General features: G+C 42.0%; 1 protein-coding gene across 2 annotated transcripts in view; it reads right to left on the reverse strand.

The window, feature by feature from the left end:
• Window positions 1-18,488, reverse strand: part of LOC125285286 (prolyl endopeptidase-like) — a 77,238-nt gene that overhangs the window by 2,681 nt on the left and 56,069 nt on the right. Inside the window, exons 1-13 of one of the 2 annotated variants that reach the window (XM_048229677.1) lie at window positions 15,345-15,531; window positions 14,763-14,837; window positions 13,799-13,932; window positions 10,604-10,734; window positions 10,006-10,215; window positions 9,037-9,158; window positions 7,708-7,813; window positions 7,313-7,504; window positions 4,170-4,367; window positions 2,141-2,244; window positions 999-1,138; window positions 674-768; window positions 239-370 (exon numbers count right to left, since the gene is read on the reverse strand). In XM_048229677.1, the coding sequence (XP_048085634.1) occupies window positions 239-370; window positions 674-768; window positions 999-1,138; window positions 2,141-2,244; window positions 4,170-4,367; window positions 7,313-7,504; window positions 7,708-7,813; window positions 9,037-9,158; window positions 10,006-10,215; window positions 10,604-10,734; window positions 13,799-13,932; window positions 14,763-14,837; window positions 15,345-15,386 (1,681 nt within the window). In that variant the 5' untranslated portion in view covers window positions 15,387-15,531. Of the gene's footprint in view, window positions 1-238; window positions 371-673; window positions 769-998; window positions 1,139-2,140; window positions 2,245-4,169; window positions 4,368-7,312; window positions 7,505-7,707; window positions 7,814-9,036; window positions 9,159-10,005; window positions 10,216-10,603; window positions 10,735-13,798; window positions 13,933-14,762; window positions 14,838-15,344; window positions 15,532-18,488 lie in introns of those variants that run through there. The other variant, XM_048229678.1, reaches the window with a different exon arrangement.

Genomic DNA, 18,488 nt, shown 5'->3' on the forward strand with positions numbered 1-18,488 from the left:
TCCATTGTTTGGTTTTGCAATTGAATACACATACAGTATACACACATACTTGCACAGACACTTAGTGTACATTATGTACACATGTGTGTACACCTACTGTATATGTACAGCTGACACTGGCTCATTTAACATACAAATATATCTCTGACTATCTCTAACATATGAATACACACACACACACGCACACATACACATATACACACACACACACACACTCCTGCTGGGCATAGGTACACACCCACGAGCAGTCCCCCATTGGAGGCTCCATTAATGGCTATGCGGCTGGATGTGCTGTATCCCTCCTGGATCAGATACTCAGCAGCACACTGGAAGTCATCGAAGCAGTTCTGCTTGTTTCCAAGCGTGCCACCTACACACACACACACACACACACACACACACACACACACACTGAGGGTTACAACACAGTACACTCTAATCTCCTTGTTGTTCTGGAGTCAGCTGTCACTGCCTCTCTGTTAGCTTTCAGCAGCAGGACTGAACGCACAGACAGTGACAGCAGGCCTGCTGTTAGGGACATAATTAGTTGTCAGTTAAAGAGGCCATGATTAAGTCTGGAGTGCTGACCACACAAATGAATGAGTGTGTCTTTGTACTGTTCTCTGCCTCCAGTGTGTCCAGGGGTGGGTGGGTGGGGCGGGGGGACTAGTACCTTTGTGCCAGGTCTGGCCATACTCTCCCCCTCCGCGGATGTTGGCCACAGCCACAATGCCGCCCAGGTGTCTGACGAACAACAGGTATGAAGAACTGCGAGGACAGAGAAGAGTAGGGTGTTACTTTGCTCTCCTCTTTGACTATCTATATCAGTCTATCCATTAATATCACCATCAATCTTCTCTCTCTCTGTCTCTCTCTCTCTCTCTCAATGCAATTCAATTCAATTCAATTGGAGTTGGCAAAGATAAAGAACAACATGGTACAGAGTAATACTTCAGAAAAATAAACAACAAAAATAAAATGACAGCAGTAATATTCACTTGTAGTATGGCTGAATGGAGTGATCAAAGCCTCCGTAACCATAGAGGAAGACAGGGTTTGTCCCATCCTTCTTGATGATGCCACGGGCATGAACAAGGAACATGGGGATCTTTATTCCATCTCTGCTTGGGTAGAACACCTGAAACACACACACACACACACACACACACACACCCACACACACACACACACACACACACACACACACACACACACACACACACACACACACACACACACACACCCACACACACACACACACACACACACACACACACACACACACACACACACACACACACACACCCACACACACACACACACACACACACACACACACACACACACACACACACAAGCAACCAAAACCAAAACTGATTGCAGAGTTGCAACAAAACCAGCTACAAAGGTCTTTCTTGTCATTAACCACAACCATTTAGTCACATTATCGGTATGAATTCACAAGCTGTCCCTAATCAATTGTGTTTGATATTCCCATTCTCCCCACTGAAACGAAAAATGTCTGCTGGGAAACAATATTTGATCAAAGGCATGAAGATACAGTGCACCATGTGCAAAACCTGTTAGAGAAGAATGTATGCTCTGTAAAACTTTGGAAATGAGACAAGCCCATTTCATGTGTAGGTCATGTCCAGGTTTTAGTGTGGACTGCTGAAAACTGCTCACATTATGATCAGCTTCTAGTATGTACTGTGATATACAGTACCATGTTCAGACAAACTAGGAAATGGTGTGGCTTTGAAGGAATTCCTTCATAGAGAACTTCCTTGTAATGTACAGTATGTGTCCGCAGGAAAATCCCAAGTTTTCTGATTCACCCATGTTTGCATGCATGATTGGAAACATAAATAATTAAAAAAATGTTGCTTAGTAATTAAATTAGCTGTAGTTGATGTGGCAATGATCCCATTATCGTATTAATAAACGTAAATGATGTGGCATGGCAATGGCCATGTTGACTGCAGTAAAAAAAAATAAATAAATAAAATAAAAAATTTGTTTGATTGTGGTTTGTTTGAAATCTCACATACAGCTCAGCAGCTGAAATGCTTCTGTGCGTTGAAATACTCTCTCTGTTTATTTCTTGTCACTGTCTTGCTGTTGGTGGTGTCCGGCTCACCTGTGTGGTCTGGTAGTCCTCCTGCTGGATTCCCTTCACCTCCACCCGTCTGAAGACCCGTGGCTCTGGGGGAGACTGGCTCAGGTCACAGTGGAAGATGATCCCTGAGGAGAGGAGTGGGGGAAAGAAGAGGAACAGAGAGAGAAGATGAGAGGAGCGGAGGAGGAAAAATGAGAGGAGAGGAGTGGGGGAGAGGAGAGGAGAGGAGCAGGGAGAAAAGAGGAGAGGAGTGGGGGAAAGAGGAGAGGAGAGGAGTAGGGGAAGAGGAGAGGGCAGGAGGAGAGGAGAGGAGGAGGAAAGAGGAGAGGAGTAGGGGGAAGAGGAGAGGAGGGGGGAAGAGAAGAGGAGCAGGAGGAGAGGAGAGGGGAGGGAGGAAAGAGGAGAGGAGAGGGAAGAGGAGAGGAGCAGGAGGAGAGGAGAGGAGGGAGGAAAGAGAGGAGAGGAGAGGGGAAGAGGAGAGGAGCAGGAGGAGAGGAGAGAGGAGGAAAGAGGAGAGGAGGGGGGAAGAGGAGGAGGAGGAGGAGGAGAGGAGAGGGGAGGAAAGAGAGGAGAGGAGGGGGAAGAGGAGAGGAGCAGGAGGAGAGGAGAGGAGGGAGGAAAGAGAGGAGAGGAGTGGGGGAAGAGGAGAGGAGGTGGGGGAAGAGAAGAGGAGCAGGAGGAGAGGAGAGGAGGGAGGAAAGAGAGGAGAGGAGGGGGGAGAGGAGAGGAGGAGGCCACTCAGGTTAGGGCAGAGCAGAGATCTCCCATCCTGACTCCCCACCCATGAGGGTCTACATTGCAAAGTAATTATTTGTTCCTATTGTTCTTGTTAACTTGCCTTCCATCCTCCAGTACATTCAGACAGGGTTAGTGTGTGTTCGTTTGCTGAGGGTTGTAGTGTGAATGCACAGAAAGGTATCTTGGGATTGGGACATCTGTTGAACTCTACAGCTTTGTAGCCTTATTCATAACAGTGAATGCCAGTGAATGCCTGTTTGTTTTATGGCGCGACTGTGCACAGCGTATAAAAAAGGAAAATACATCTTTCACAGCATGACTTGGCTATATTTCGCCAAACCACACCCATTAGCATGGTAGTGACCTCTTGCCTCTTAGTAGTGCCCTGGGTGTTGTTGATCTTTTCAAGCGTCTTGAATGCCTTTTTGCGTAGTCAGATCGTTAGTTTGAGTCCAAAGTGGCTCCCTGCAGCTTTAGGGTTAACCCTGCGCTGTAGGTGAAGATCAACCTGGGCTTCAGGCCCTTAGACTGAACTGGGGCATCAGTCTGACTCAGAGGTGATTTCTGTTATCTGTTTTTCAATCTAAGAAGTGCTCAGGAGACAGCAGAGCTTGCCCTCCTGACTCCGACTCAATAATTACACTAATTCAAAGATACGGTTCTTCAGCTATTAAACAGTCATGTTATGCAACTACAACAAACCACTCACACTCATTAACGCAAGACATGTTGAGGCATGGCTCCATTGTCCTGTTACAAAATCAGGAGCTTTTCTCAAGAATGATGATGAGACAAAGACTGAGACAAAGGACATGATTGTGTTGGAAAAGCACAGGAGGGTTTGGGTCTGAGTCACAGTACAGAAGTGTGAACAGTCTTTGCTGGAAGAGGGTTTGGTCAGTTCTGTTCTTTTCTGCACTTTTATTTCTGCTTGAGAGAAGTTTACTGAGAGAGGGGGGCTGCTCATGATGCTTCGACAAATCTACTTTCAGGCTTATTTTCTAAGTTCAAGTTCAAGTTTTGATGTTTATTAGAGAGGAGCTCATGCTCAGCAGCATGTTAAAACTCTTATGAAGGGGCAGCAGAAAACTGTATTTAATGACATGGCACTAAAAAAGAAGACACTTAAAACTAAATGGGGTAAAAAAATGAAAAATGCAAATTCTCTTGGCATTCAGATAAACATAATCATAACAACAACATCATAATCATCTTTATCTAATATCCTTATTGAGATTTCTAAAGGCATACATGTCATCTGATGATCTGTTACAGTATGTTTCCTTATGCTTGCTTTCATAAATGACCATACCTGGCGTGGTGAAGGAGGTGAACTTATAGAAGAAGTCAGAGTGCTTCTTCTTACAGCTGATGCCTACCACCGTGCCCACATCAAGGGGCAGGTCTCGGATCAGCTCGCCTGACGACAACTCTCTCAGCTGCAGCACATCCTTCACGTCGTGCAGATAGTTCACCAGGAGGTGGCGCTGGTTCACACAGGCCACAAACCCTGGGAAAGAGAAGAGGCAGGCAGGTGCACGTTAACACTGAATAGTGAACCTCAAATACAGGCACACAAATAATAATCCAACAGTATTGACATTTCTTAATGTGCACATGTATAAATAATGTGGAAATACTATTATGTGCCTACCGGTGTGTGAGAATAAGAGGCAAATTGCTTATCATTGGAGATGAGTATGAATCCGAAATAAGATAGAAGCTCTATGCAATGACTGGAATGGTTTTAGCAAAATGTATGTGCCGTATTGCCTTAGCTTGTACCTTCACATCCAAACAAATACTAAACATTAAAGGAGAATTCCGGTGATTTTTCACATAGATCGCCATTTCTCAAGGTCACCGTACTGTCGGTACAGGAAAAAACCATCCTTTTTACCTAGCTTGAGTTGCTGTAGTCAACAATTAGAGCTTCCAGGCAGCTACCGAGCTACACTCTGGGGGGCATATTCATGAGCCCCTAATGAGCAGACACAGCACTCAATCTCCATAGAAATGTATGGGGTGTAGCCAGACATGACTTTACACATAATTTAGCAGACTGGTTAGCAGCACTCAATTGTTATGGGCCTTGGCTGAAGTAAACTATGTGGGAGTTATCCACTACCATTACAACAATTTCCCTCATTAAAATTATAAATTCTCAGACCATATAAAGGTAGAGTTCTATAGCCTGCTAAACTAAATAAGGTGACCTTTTTAGAATCTTTTACTGTATATGATTAGAATGCATTAAATAGGCTACTGTTCAATGATAGACAGAGATGTGTTTTGGGTAATTAATATTCATTTCTCCACAAAATCAAGACCTTATATCTATAGGAGATTTTTCTTTTTTGCATTATGTGTCCTTAATATTCAAAAAATCAAGAATTGCACCCACCCCATAAGTGTATCTAAATTAGGCCTATCGCTATAAAATAAATGACCTCGTTTAGTGACTCGAAAAGCTGTAAACAGTGTTTTTGAGACTGCGTGTAGCCTACAAAAGCGAATGGAGCTCTAGTGAAATTTTGAACCGGTAACACAGCTAGTCTAACATTAACTTCTTTGAGTTTTTTCCCCGCGTTTGGTAGTCCCTGATCTGAGCTAATGAGCGAATTACATGAAGTAGTTTTTTTACGTAAAATGTTTTAACATCTCCAGTGTAATGGTGGGCATGCTAAGTTAACCGTAGCATTACCTATTCAGTAACCCCAATGCGAGTGATCATAATACAATATAAAACGTGACATGTAAGTCCTTCGATAAATAAGCTATGAACTCATAAACATTAACAGCATTTTGTCATCGTTGTCATTCACCGTGCTGTGAACAGCATTAAGATGCTAGGCTAAAGAGCTGAGATTCAGACAGATGAGCACCTGGGAATGGTTGTGCATCCTGTCAGAAAATAGCAATTTGATCTGCGCAAGCTTGGTTTGAAACTTTCTGGGGATGGGGATTTTACACGATCCTTCATCACTTGGCTAGTGTGCCCTGCTGTGTTAATGTGACCGTGCTGATGCTAACAGCTGCAGCTCCCTCAAATCTATGTTCTCTCGTGCATATTAGGCTAGCTTTTGCCAATGAAAATGAATGTAAAATTTAAAACTAAAACTTAACTTAAACCTGCCACGTGTCCAGTGCAACACTTTGAACAAAGTGTCTTTTAAGTATCAGCCAAAAATGTCTGCGGGCTAACAGTGTGTCAGTTTCTTGGAACTGAGGAACATGCCTCCGAGCGAAGTTACACCACAGTGTCAGCTTGTCAATGACAGCTTCACTTTGTTGAGGTTCTGGAACTGATCAGAGTCTTGATCCTTTTCTTTCTGGGTAAGAGTGAGAAGGTTGTGTGCGGGCCAAAGGTGATCTGAGGTGAGTTTGTACTGCACTTAGGGCCATCGACCCACACACACACACACACCCAAACACACACAAACACACCCACACACACATACTATTATGCGGTTTTTTAGCTCGCAGCTCAGAAATCAACAAGTTGCAATCATTTCCAGGACAATGTTTCAGTGTGTGGGGTCACTAGAACTTCCTGTCTCTGCTGTGCATTCTCACTATTACCAAAACAGGTATTTTAATAACAACGTAAAAAAGCCTTGAGCCTCATCATGACATTGTTAAGATAAAGCATGAACCATCCCTCACCTCTTCCCTACAGGTCATGCCTAAATGCATTACTGCAATACCCAGTGGAACAACTGACGTATTCTGATAAGAGAGTGACTCTTTGTTGACAATAGGAAAATAAAAGCAGACAGATTATGTGACTGAGTAAACGAGAAGTATTCACTTTCTCTGGATTAGCATGCGGTCTAATGTGGCTATTTATTTTACTGGGCGGATGGATGTTGCAAAGTAACGAGACACGAGAAGTTAAAAAGTCCTAAATTATAGCAGTCAAACTGTATGGCAGTTTCAAACTCAGCTCACATCCTGTTTAAGAATTGACAGAGCGAGAGACAAGTCGGGGCAGTAGTACAGCAGTCAGGAGCTGACAGACTAACTGCACAGCCAGCAAGTCCACAAACCCCAGAGTGGAGTTGCATCAAGTCAGCCTGACCTGGGACATGTTGTGTTTTTGAATCTTGCTGGGAAGGCCCGGATAGTATGATTCATGGCTAGTAATTAACAGGTGGTGTCTATTTCACAAATGTGGTTATTATGAGTTCCACCACTTGCCTGGTGACCTACCGGCATAAAAACATGCTATAGTCAGGAAAGATACTGCTCAGGGCATTGTAAGTAGGATGGCTGGCTATGCTGTTAGCATTATCAGGTACACTGCTATTAGCCCACCATGGGCACATGCATGTTGCTGCTCTGGTTCAGAACAGAGGTGTTTCAATCATCAATCCACCCCTTGATGTGCCATTATCTGTGCTTCCTCTGCCTTGAATTGTTGTAAATCTGCGCGTATGGTCTCTTGCGGCTCACCCAGGACGTCTTTGGGGTGCTCGGGGATCAGGGTGCTCCACTGGGCCGGGTCTGGCTTTTGGAGGTCGATGTTGATGAGCCGGTAGCGCGGCGCCTCCAGGTTGGTGCGGAAGGTGAGCAGGCTGCCCTCGTTGGTGACGTACGAGTACTGTGCCTCGAAGTTATCCACCAGTTTAACCCAAGGCAGCATCCCTGTTTGACACGGTTGTGTGGAGATTACAGTATACCACACTACAGTAGACAGTGCAGAATTTACAGGATAAAAGTATAGTAATATTTTTGTAATTTCCTCTCCCTCAGTGATCGAACCTTTACTTACATCTGAAATGGGACTAAGACTTCACGAGAGGACAAAAAGCATCATGGACAACAACAATACACAGATGGATACTAACCTTTGATTCCATTGGGTAATTGCTGTAGGTCACAATACCATAGCCGGTTGACTGGTTCACAGCCTTCAGTAATGGACAGAAGAGCATAGCGTCCATCATCAGAAACCTATCAAAAGTCAGAGAGAAAGGGATAGATAGATAGATAGATAGATAGATAGATAGATGTACAAATATTTCTTTAATACCAAGGAAATGACACAAAAGCACAACAATACATGCATGGCTATCAATACAGTATGTACAAGCTTTATTAAATCTGCAGATATTAGCAGTTTTGCCTGCCTGGCTAGCTTGGGAGTCCAGGTTGATTGTGGCTCACATGGCTGTGGCTATGATTTAGACCACTTAAACAATAGCAAAAATGACTTCTGACCTAAAAGGAAAAGGAGATTTTGGTCATGTCTTTTACCAAAAACTGGCAAAGAAATACTATGAGGAAGAAAAGCCAGGGTGTACAGAATTGGCATGATGAGTAACCAGGATTAATATCTCAGTCACTGTTTCAGCCTGTGTCTTCAGTCTGCAGACAGTGGGGAGCCTGCAAATAATGGATGTGTATTTGGCATAACCATTGGCACATTGGCTAACACAGCCACAGGAGGAAAAAGGAGAAGAGGTTGTGACTAACTTGTGTGTTGGACAACTCAGCCGCAAGTTCTCCTCTGGGTCTTAGAACACACAATGACAACAACTCATAGTGGATGTATATGGTTTTACTGAGAATTCACTTGAAAAGGAACTTGGGGTTTTGTTGTTTGGCTTATGTTTGGTCTAGTCTTGCATCCTGCCTGACTATGTTTAGATGGAAAACACTCTTGTCTGGTGGCACTTATGGGAATGCAGATGCATGTCATTATCTCACTGAGAGGAGATAGTCTCAGACAGTCCTCCTAGATCATTTCCTCAGACTGGCATTCCAGTACAATATGTAAGCTGTATTTCGTTGCACTTATTAAGCAATCACATCCGCTCCGACAAAGCCACAGTAGTACATCAGGGATTTTTTTATGATTCCAGATAAAGTTGAAATGTCTCTTCATCAGTTGCAGGATGACGTTGCGTACCCTCACCCCCCTGCCTGTACCTGAGCCCCAGTAGTCACACAAGGTCTGGAAATCAGACTGATGCTAAAGAGACTTTTTACAGTAAACCAGGTGAGGAAATGCCATGATTGTGTCACATGTGTGAAATGTGGAGTGACAGGTCCTGAGGCAGTGTCTGATTAACTGCAGCACATTGTGACACCAGAGCAAGAGTGAATTAACATGGAAGTTGGTGGTTTTCATGCCAAGGGAAGTCTTTCTTAATCATAATAAGCAAACGTCTCACCGTTACTCCACTGTGCCATTTTGGGTTGTCAGGAAACTCTGCCACCAGGATATCCTCAGACTGGCTGGTCCCTATTACATGGTAGTAGAGCTTCTGGTTGAGGTTTGATGTTGTCTCTGTGCCTGCAATAAGGAGAAGTCATTAACAAAAGAAATATGATCAATTGTATTGTTCACATAAATGCATAAGTGCACAGGTGCATCTAAAAAATATATATATTGTGGAAAAGTCCATTGCCCTGCCTAGACTGAGAGATTAAAGGCTCAGAAAAACCATTACCGGTGTTTTGACTCAATTAGCGGATTTGAGCTCTTCTCAGGTCGACATTTCTGTACTATAAGTTCGGTTACACTTTACTTGACAGTATCGACATAAGAGTGACATGACACTGTCATGAATGTGTCATAAACAAGTCATAAACGTTTATGACATAACACTTCTGTTATTAAGTGACATTCGGTTTTTGTCATAACAAGTTATGGTTAGGATTAGGGTTAGGATTAGGGTTAGGGTTCATGTGTCATGACAGTGTCATGTGTTCATGACAGTGTTATGTCACTCTTATGTTGATACTGTCAAGTACACTAAAATGTTACCATAAGTTCTTTATTCTAATATTTTGAGATTCTGAATTTTTGAATTCCATGAGCTATAAACCGTAATCATCAAGATAAGAATAATCAACATAAAAAAAAAAAAAACTTGAAATATTTAACTTTATGTGTAATGAATCTAGATTATATGAATATTTTTGCTTTTTGAAATAAAAAGCAAACTTTGAACTCAGCTCACTTTGTGATTTATGTACTCCAGATGCCAACACCCATGCATACATATAAACAAACATCTTCACAACAACATTCAACGCCCCACCCCCAACACGCATCCATCCCACCCCATCCTTCCTTTCACCTTCTCCCCTACACACTCATGCATACAGAGATATACAGTATATTTGGCAAGGCATACCATCTGCCTTTCCATCCTGAGGAGGGTAGCAGTTGTAAAAGACACCCTTTGCATCATGGGTCCAGGCCAGGCAGCTGAACTTGACCCTCTCCAGCACATCGGGCAGTGGGCTCAGGTCGTCCGCCTTGATGAAGCGCACCGTCACCCAGTCGGAGCCGCTGGTGCTCAGACCGTACGCAAAGAACTCGCACTCTTCAGAGAGGCACCCCACTGCAGCAGAGAAGGGGGAGTGAGTTTGATGGAGGTGAAGTAGGGAAATAGGGATGTGAAAATGAGGGAATGAGTTCTAGAGACACTACGGGCATGGCGGGTGCACACCAACGACCCACAGACAGACTTATTTACAAACTTTGAAGACAAGAAATGAGAGTAAAATAGAGAGACAAGTAGAGGAAGGGAGAGAGGGAGGGAGAGAGAGACAGAGAGAGAGAGAGAGAGAGAGAGAGAAAGGTGGAGGAGGTCTGCTGTTTTATGTGCCACATGTTTTACAGAGCTCTGAGTCTCAGACCATTAATGGGGCATCAGGGGTCAGGGTCATAAATTGGGGTCGGAGAGTGGTGTTTTGTAACATCATGTGAATTTCTAGGGGAGAGCTCACTCTTTAGGGCCACAGTTCCATCTTCAGAGAGGGTGTTTGGGTCAAAGAACACCGTGGCGGTACCGTCCAGAGAGTCCTGCACATACAGCACATCCTGGTTCTGCAGGCCCTGGTTGTGGAAGTAGAAGTACCTGGAGTGGGGCAGTATGACTGTTATTAAGACATGTCATTCACAACCGACTCCACACATGATAAGATACCAGGCCTCTCCCTGATCAGTGCAATTATCCCATCAGAGCTAATTACCATTATTATTTTATAGAGAATTATATTATTAATTAGAGAAATGGAGATGGAAAGATTAACCATCTAAATCCCATGAAATGAATGAAATGGAATATAAAACATTCTGTAAATATGGGAAAATAACAAAGGGATAATGCACCTCTGAGCAGCTGATATGGAAGCACCAGCATAAACTCTTACTGTATGTCAATTTTCATTATTACATTTGCCTAAATGGGATAATACAGCAAACACTGTTTTTTTAGTACAAATACAACCCCTAAACAGAAAAAGTTGGGACGTTGTGTAAAATGTGAATAAAAACAGAATGTAATAATCTGCAAATCTCTTAAACTCATATTTAGTTGCAAAAGGACACAGACAACATGTCAAACAAATGTTCATGGAAAATATATGTTAATTTTGGATTTGACACCAGCAACATGTTTCAAAAAAAAAAGTTGGGACGAGGGGTAACAAAACGCTGTAAAAGTTATAATGATAGTGATAATGATAAAGAAAACAAAATGAGGAATGTTTGAAAACTAAATACGGTAACCGGCAATATGATTGGGTATGAAAAAGAGCATCCCAGAGAGGCAGGGTCTCTTAGAAGTACAGTAAAGATGTAGGGGTATTCATCATTCTGTGTAAACCTGTGTGCACACATGATGAACCAAAGACATTTTAATGCTTCTTAAGATGAAATTGTGAAGTTTTTTGGGAAGTTCATCATCTACAGGACATAATATTATTAAAACATTCAGAGAATCCAGAGAAATCTTTGCAAACAAGGGAAAGAACTGAAAAAGAAATTGGATAGCTGTGGCCTTTTGTACCTCAGATGGCACTGCATCAACACCAGACCTGTTTCCAGACCTGTCATTGTATGGGCTTAGGAAAACCTCTGATAACTATTGTCTATGTGCACAATTTGATACTCAATTCAAAAACTGCAGCCAAAGCTGTAACCGCCAAAATTGTATTGAGACATGAAAATAGAAAATATCACCGTCTTTAAAATGGACTGAGGTAACATGAAAAAAGGTCCTGTGGTTAGACCAGTGAAAATGTGCCATTGTTTTTGGAAATCATGCACTCATCTGGGCTAAAGAGGAGAGGGCCTATCCAAGTATCCAACCTATCCAACTTGTTTTAGTGCTCAGTTCCAAACCCAACATCTACAACGATGTGGAGGAGCATTAGTGCCTGCAGCAGGGGTCGCCGATCACTATCGACCTGTAGATCTTTGGGACTTTCCCAGTAGATCGCTATAGGCTATACCGCATGATTTATTCAAGTCCCGCAAATCTAGCCATCATAATGCGAGAAATTCCCGTACAGCGCTGTCTGATAACATTAATCTAATAATGGAGCGGCGTGAATGCGGGACCAACTTCTGACCTGAATGGAACATAACCCCATGCTGAGACACACACACGAGTAGAGAACCACTTTGTAGGTGCGCTATCCAGGAAAGGAAAACTAATGTTTAGCGATCAGGAACAGTCAGGAATTTTGCAAACACAGAAGGAGTGGCCATGAGATGTAAATGAACACGGATGTGTTCTCCATTTGAGGAATGTAATCAATTGCAGACGTGCACACGGAGCGTGGGCCTAGGTTACTTTCACTTTCTAGAGTGCGCATTGACGTGAGAGATGCTTCATACCAAAACAGTGATCAAACATTTTCAAATTGTATGACTTATTAACACAAACAATTAATTCATTTAGAAAACCAAAACCAAAATAATGCAAGTAAAGACTATGTTGTAAAGACTATCATTGACGCCTGTATAAGGAAAATGCGATTTCGGTTTGGAAAATGTATGTCATCCTTGTTTAACCCAGACTAAAAGGAACAGAGGCACGGATTCACTGGGGATGTGATATTTTTGACCTGATACATTTGCCTAAATAAAAGGCCTTAAATTGGCCTTAAATTGGTTCTCTTGACCTTCAAGGTAGATCTTGCCTTTGTTCAGGACCGAGGTCAGGGATCTTGGGCTCAAAAAGGTTGTTGACCACTGGCCTACAGCATGGGCATCTTGTACATTAAGCAAAGCACATTCCACTCTGAATGATGTATACAGGTTTTGAGCAACATATACTGCCATCCAGGCAATGTCTATTCCAGGGATGACCTTGAATATTTCAGGAAAACAATGGCAAAATAAATTCTGCACATATTTAAATTGTATTTCTCCATATAGGAAGAGTCTAGGTGCTAAAATGGCCTGTCTGCAGTCCAGATTTTCCCAAATTAGTTGCATAATGGAATGAAAAACATGACTTAGAATACCCCATACTGTTGAACAACTGAAATGGGACAACATTTCTTTCTGAAAACTCTAGCAAGTGGTCTCTTCAGTTCCTAAACATTTAAAGGATTTTGTTAAATGAAGGAGGTGAAGCAGACCAGTGGTAAACATGCTCCCGTCACAACTTTTTTTTAAACATGCTGCTGGCATCAAATTCAAAATTAACATATATATTCCATGAAATAGTCCAAATGTTCATTTTTTTCTATGTCCTTTTTGTATGAGTTTACGAGACTTGTTTAATATCACATTCTGTTATTATTTATTTGCATTTTATAAAACGTCCCAACTTTTTTTTGTTTTGGGGTTGTATATTTTCTTTAGAGATTATCCAGCTATGCATTCCGGGTGGGTATCTTTTATTTCTTATTCTTTGGGGGTAGGCTCTGCCCCTGCCGTCTTGTTCCGGCAGGATCTGCAAAGATCTGCATGCCCAGAGACCTGAACCGAAGACTCTATCTCATTGTTTCTTATGTCTCCTTTAATCTTTTGGTCTCGTCAGCTTACTGTAAACAGAACTGATCCAGACATTATGACACAGGCCCTCTGGCATTGCTCAACATGCATACATAGAGGCCAGAGATTGCAGCATGCTGGGAACAGCAAACCTCACATACTCCCCCATCCCACCCCATTCCATTCCTCACCGGTTCCCTCTCTTGTAGGGGCAGCTGAATTTGGGGTAGTCGTAGAGTTCAGTGAGGCGCTGGTGGAATTGTGTTCGCACAGCACAATTCTCCAGGAAAGGCATCGTCAGTTGATTCTGTGCCTCCACAAAAGCCTGAGAGCAAAACGCAATACAGATGTGGTGAGAAAGAGGTTATGTAGAGGCAAACTGGGAAGCCTGCAATTGAGAAACTGAACTAAATGACTTCCAGGTAAAAGGTTGTAAAGTCAGAAGCAAATAAACAACAGATGGAAACTGGTCTTAATTACTATAAGCTGTTCAATTGTCTTTAATACATGAAAACTCAGATAAATGTTCTAAAGATGTATGTCTTAATCACCTATTATACCCATTAGTCGAATGAGATCTAGGGAGTTAACTTAAAGGAGGGGTTTGAGATGCTTTCTGAAGCCTTTTTTGCTGAATTACTTGAAATCTTCACACCCCAATCGCAGTAAGTTAATTAGATGCTCAGGTGTGTTTGAACCTGCCGCTATTGTATATGTAATTAGTGTCTACACAGACTCGGTTGGGCACTAGGAAATCAGCATGTTACGATAAAGAAGGATTTATGTGTGTGTTAAAATTGTTATTATTGAGCAAACAGGATATTCAGTGTGTGAGTGAAGATGTAAGGAGCAGAATACAACAGAAGATGTTATTACAACACAGTTAACGCTCCACCGGAAATACATGAGTGTACAGGAAAAAGCATTGGAGGAAAAGGAAAAGTTGTGCATGTAGTCTATTGTGTATTTTCAAAATCTAGGATCCTTCCAGGATCCCGGATCCCTCTTTTAAGTAATGGGTTGAGTTAACTTAAGCTAAATGGTTCTGAGCTCCAATGGAGAGAATTGTGTGTACGTACTGTATGCATTAGTTACACTGTTTTGCAGGGAGGATGGATATGCAGACACATTGAGAAACATATACTGTATTTTCACCTTGGTTTCCTCACTATCTGGGTCCTCTAGCCAGGCATAAGGATCACAGATCTTGACGCCATGATAGTCATCCACCTGAAGAAGAGATGAGCTGTTAGCACCTCTACAAGTTGATGTATATGGAGAGTACACACACACACACACACACATTAATCAATCAATCCCCCTATGTAGAAACAGAAACATTTGGCAGTACTCTCTACAAACTAAACCCCACAATAACATGTTGGCAGTTTGGGAATGTTTTTTGTGTGTGTGTGTGTGTGAATAGATTTTAGATTCTACAGACGTTTCATTGCAAATAATCCAGAATAATTGGAGATGAGCTAAAAGTAAATGACACAACAGGGAAAAAAGGTAGCCACATAAAACCCACAGAAAGAGACAGCAGCTTGATGCGCATCTTTCCTCCTTATGACCCCCAACTTCGGCATGTACTAACCCCACTGCACACACTCATACATACATACACACCTACCCCCATACACAAAGGCCTGCTGCTTCCTGTATCTGAATGCCACTGAGTGTGTACATGCCTTTAAGAGGACACCGTGGGGTCTGCAACATGAGAATGGCACCCACCTTTTCCTCATCTCGTCTTGCGCCAGGGTACTGGAAGGCCATGACAGCTTGTAAGCTTGATTAGTCAAGAGGTTGTTTTTTTTGGTCTGTTTCCTTGCTCAGCTCTGCTCTATGCTAAATGCTACAGTGTGATAGCCCCTAAAGTGAAAGTGAAATTAAAAATGTTCTTCCTGCTTTCTCCCATACTCCCTCCTCCCCCTGGCCCCCGGCTGCCTGCAGCTCTTGCTCAACACGCATGCCCACGCTCACTGGGACTCACATGCAACAAAGAAGGGAAATGATGTCATGCTGAGCAAGCTGAGACTAACTTTGGAGTGCTGGTGTCGGGTGTCAAACACAGAAGGGCAGAGAGAATGTGTGTGTAAGAGGGAATGGGTTTGAGTGGGAGTAAGACTTCCAGTAACACTTTTTTTGCTGTGCTCTGCAGAAAAGAAAGGACATTAAAATTAGTATTAAGTAATAGTTGTATGAACGTTTTGATAAATGTTATTTGAATGTTCACCCACTATGAGTTTAATCGTTTAATTGTGTCAAATGTTTAACCTTTTTTGGGGGGGGGGTGATGGATGCTTTTTTACATCTGTATTGTTTATAGTTATATGCTTATATGCCTATGCTACATGTATAGGAGCCATATACAAAAAACGGATGAAGCCGTGATGAACAACTGAAATTATATTCATGTCTATGTCATATGTCTTTATACTGGAAATATGTTCTGTATTTCAGGCCCATCAACCACAAATTTTTAACAAAAGTGCTCATCAAGCAGCCGGAACACGCATAATAATGGGGTGGAGCTGCGTTAAACACATGTAGCAAATTAAGCCCTGTTTGAGTTGAGTAACTTGGAGATGCTGGGAAGGGTGGGATGATGGCTGGGTTCAGACCTGTTCTATCACTGGAGATTGCACACAGAGGAAAAAAAGCATCAACAAATGAATTGGCCCTAGACGGGAAGAAGTGTTTGCTGATATGATGATCAACTTACCAGCATTCAGAAAATGATGTAATCAGGGTTCAGACATCGACTAAATCTCCGTAGCTATTATCAATAACAATGGTTCAGTTGCAGAGCTAGTGAGCGGAGCTGAGCGGTGCGAATATCCTGATCCTCACTCACGCTCCGCTCCGCTCACTAGCCCTGTTCAGTTGTTGGTGTTTCTCTATGCCTTTTATGAAGTTTGTTGTCTTAGCTAACTTAGATCCAAAGTTGTTAGGCTTATACGGCTTTAGACTTAGACATGTCAAACTTTACCCTGACCCTGACAACAGAGTACCCACAAATCTTTCCTGAACCCTGTGAACTCTGAGTGGTCCAGTCCTACACCGGTGTGCCAGTTTGTCTACCAGAGAACAGTGGCTTACAAAAAGACATTGTAATTATAGCCTCAGTTTACACAGGGTAACATAGATGAGAAATATACACCCATGTTAAAGGTGCTCTAAGCCATGTTACGTGGTTTCTAAGCTAAAATATTTTTTGTCACATACAGCAAACTCCTCACAATCTGCTAGCTGCCTGTCCCCTGAATACACTGTAAAGAAACAGTTTCTGTGGATATCGCAGGCTCCAAAAATGGCAACAAAAACAGCCTGCTCCAGCCTAGCGAGATTACCCAACATTGCTTAAAGCACCTTTAACTGGTGATATCACAAGTTAAAATATGCTTGAAATTTAGATCACTGTCAATTTATACACCAAGATTTTTTAACAGTATCCTTTGCTTTGAACTAGGGCTGTCAATCGATTAAAAAAAATAATCTAATTAATTATATACTCTGTGATTAATTAATCTAAATTAATCGCATATCATTTTTGCTGTGAAAGTATTTTAAATATTTAAATTCAAATAAATCATTAAATAATCAGCATTAGTGACATTAAAGTTCAAAAATACTTTTATTATTACTTTCACTTTTCAAATAATGGCCATAATAATCTATGATATGACCTAATATGCTGAGGAAATAAATTCAAAAGTGCTTCGGGAAGAAGTTTTTTTTTTAACATGCAAGGCATTTCAGGCCACAGACATAACCTAGGGGACACAATGAAAATAAATTAACACTCCCCTCAATGTCAACACTATTTCTTTGCATTGATGTGCAACTTTCGAGTTGATGACTCCGGTGATATGCAAATTCCTTGCTGCAGACATTGTAGAGGACTTTATTTTAATCAACACTTTATTTTTTATCAACACCATCAGGCCGTTTTTTAAAAGTAAATGTTCCAATCAATGATCTAGGCAGCACATTTTCTTCTCTCTCCTTCATTTTACAGTCTAATGGTTACTGACTAGAACGGCTCGGGGTCAAAGGTCATACGGAATCGATTAATCTGCACTATTTTTTTTTAATCAGTTATTTTTTCTCAAATTAATTAATCGAAATTAATCAGTTATTTTGACAGCCCTACTTTGAACCCTTTTGTGTCAAGGAGAGTGGCAACCCTTTAGTCTTTCTCCCTTTTACCAAATATAATTACTTCAGTTTCAACAATGCATCTCACAGACTTGTCACACTCATTTTTCGCAAGTGGACGAAACTGCCACACTAGTGGTCCAGTCACACTAGTGGCCCATGCACACAAACACAACATCCCACACACACATTCAAATATAGTATGCACACCAACTGTGAAACCTATTTGATCATGAACACATCTCAGTAGCTCTGCATTGTCTGTGGGTGATAACATATTCGGCTTGGGGCATCCTACCATCACTGTTTTTTTGATCCATCATCACTCATCCTGATTAAGCTTTTTTGGGGGCTTTCCTTTATAAAGTCAGGAGCTGGATTAATTCACTGTGGCAATTCCTATCCATCCCTCAGGCACAGTGACTAAGCCAAACACACCCATAATAACACACCTGTCTATTCCTAGAGCGTGTTGTGCTGGAGAGAGTGCCTATCTAAGTGTAAAATTACTGATACTTAGACAACTGTGACCCATCAGTGACACTGGTACATGACAAAGCAGGGCGTGTCGTGTACATGTGGTGGTTTGAAGTGGGCAGCTTAGTAACATGTTAAACTATGCAAATGGACAAGGAGGTGAACGTGGACTTCCTTCCTGTAAGTCGCCAGATTCAAAGTAGTACACTCAGCTGGAGGAGTTGCAGGACCGGCTTTTGT

Source organism: Alosa alosa, chromosome 20 (assembly GCF_017589495.1).
Source record: "Alosa alosa isolate M-15738 ecotype Scorff River chromosome 20, AALO_Geno_1.1, whole genome shotgun sequence".
Taxonomy (NCBI): Eukaryota; Metazoa; Chordata; class Actinopteri; order Clupeiformes; family Clupeidae; genus Alosa; species Alosa alosa.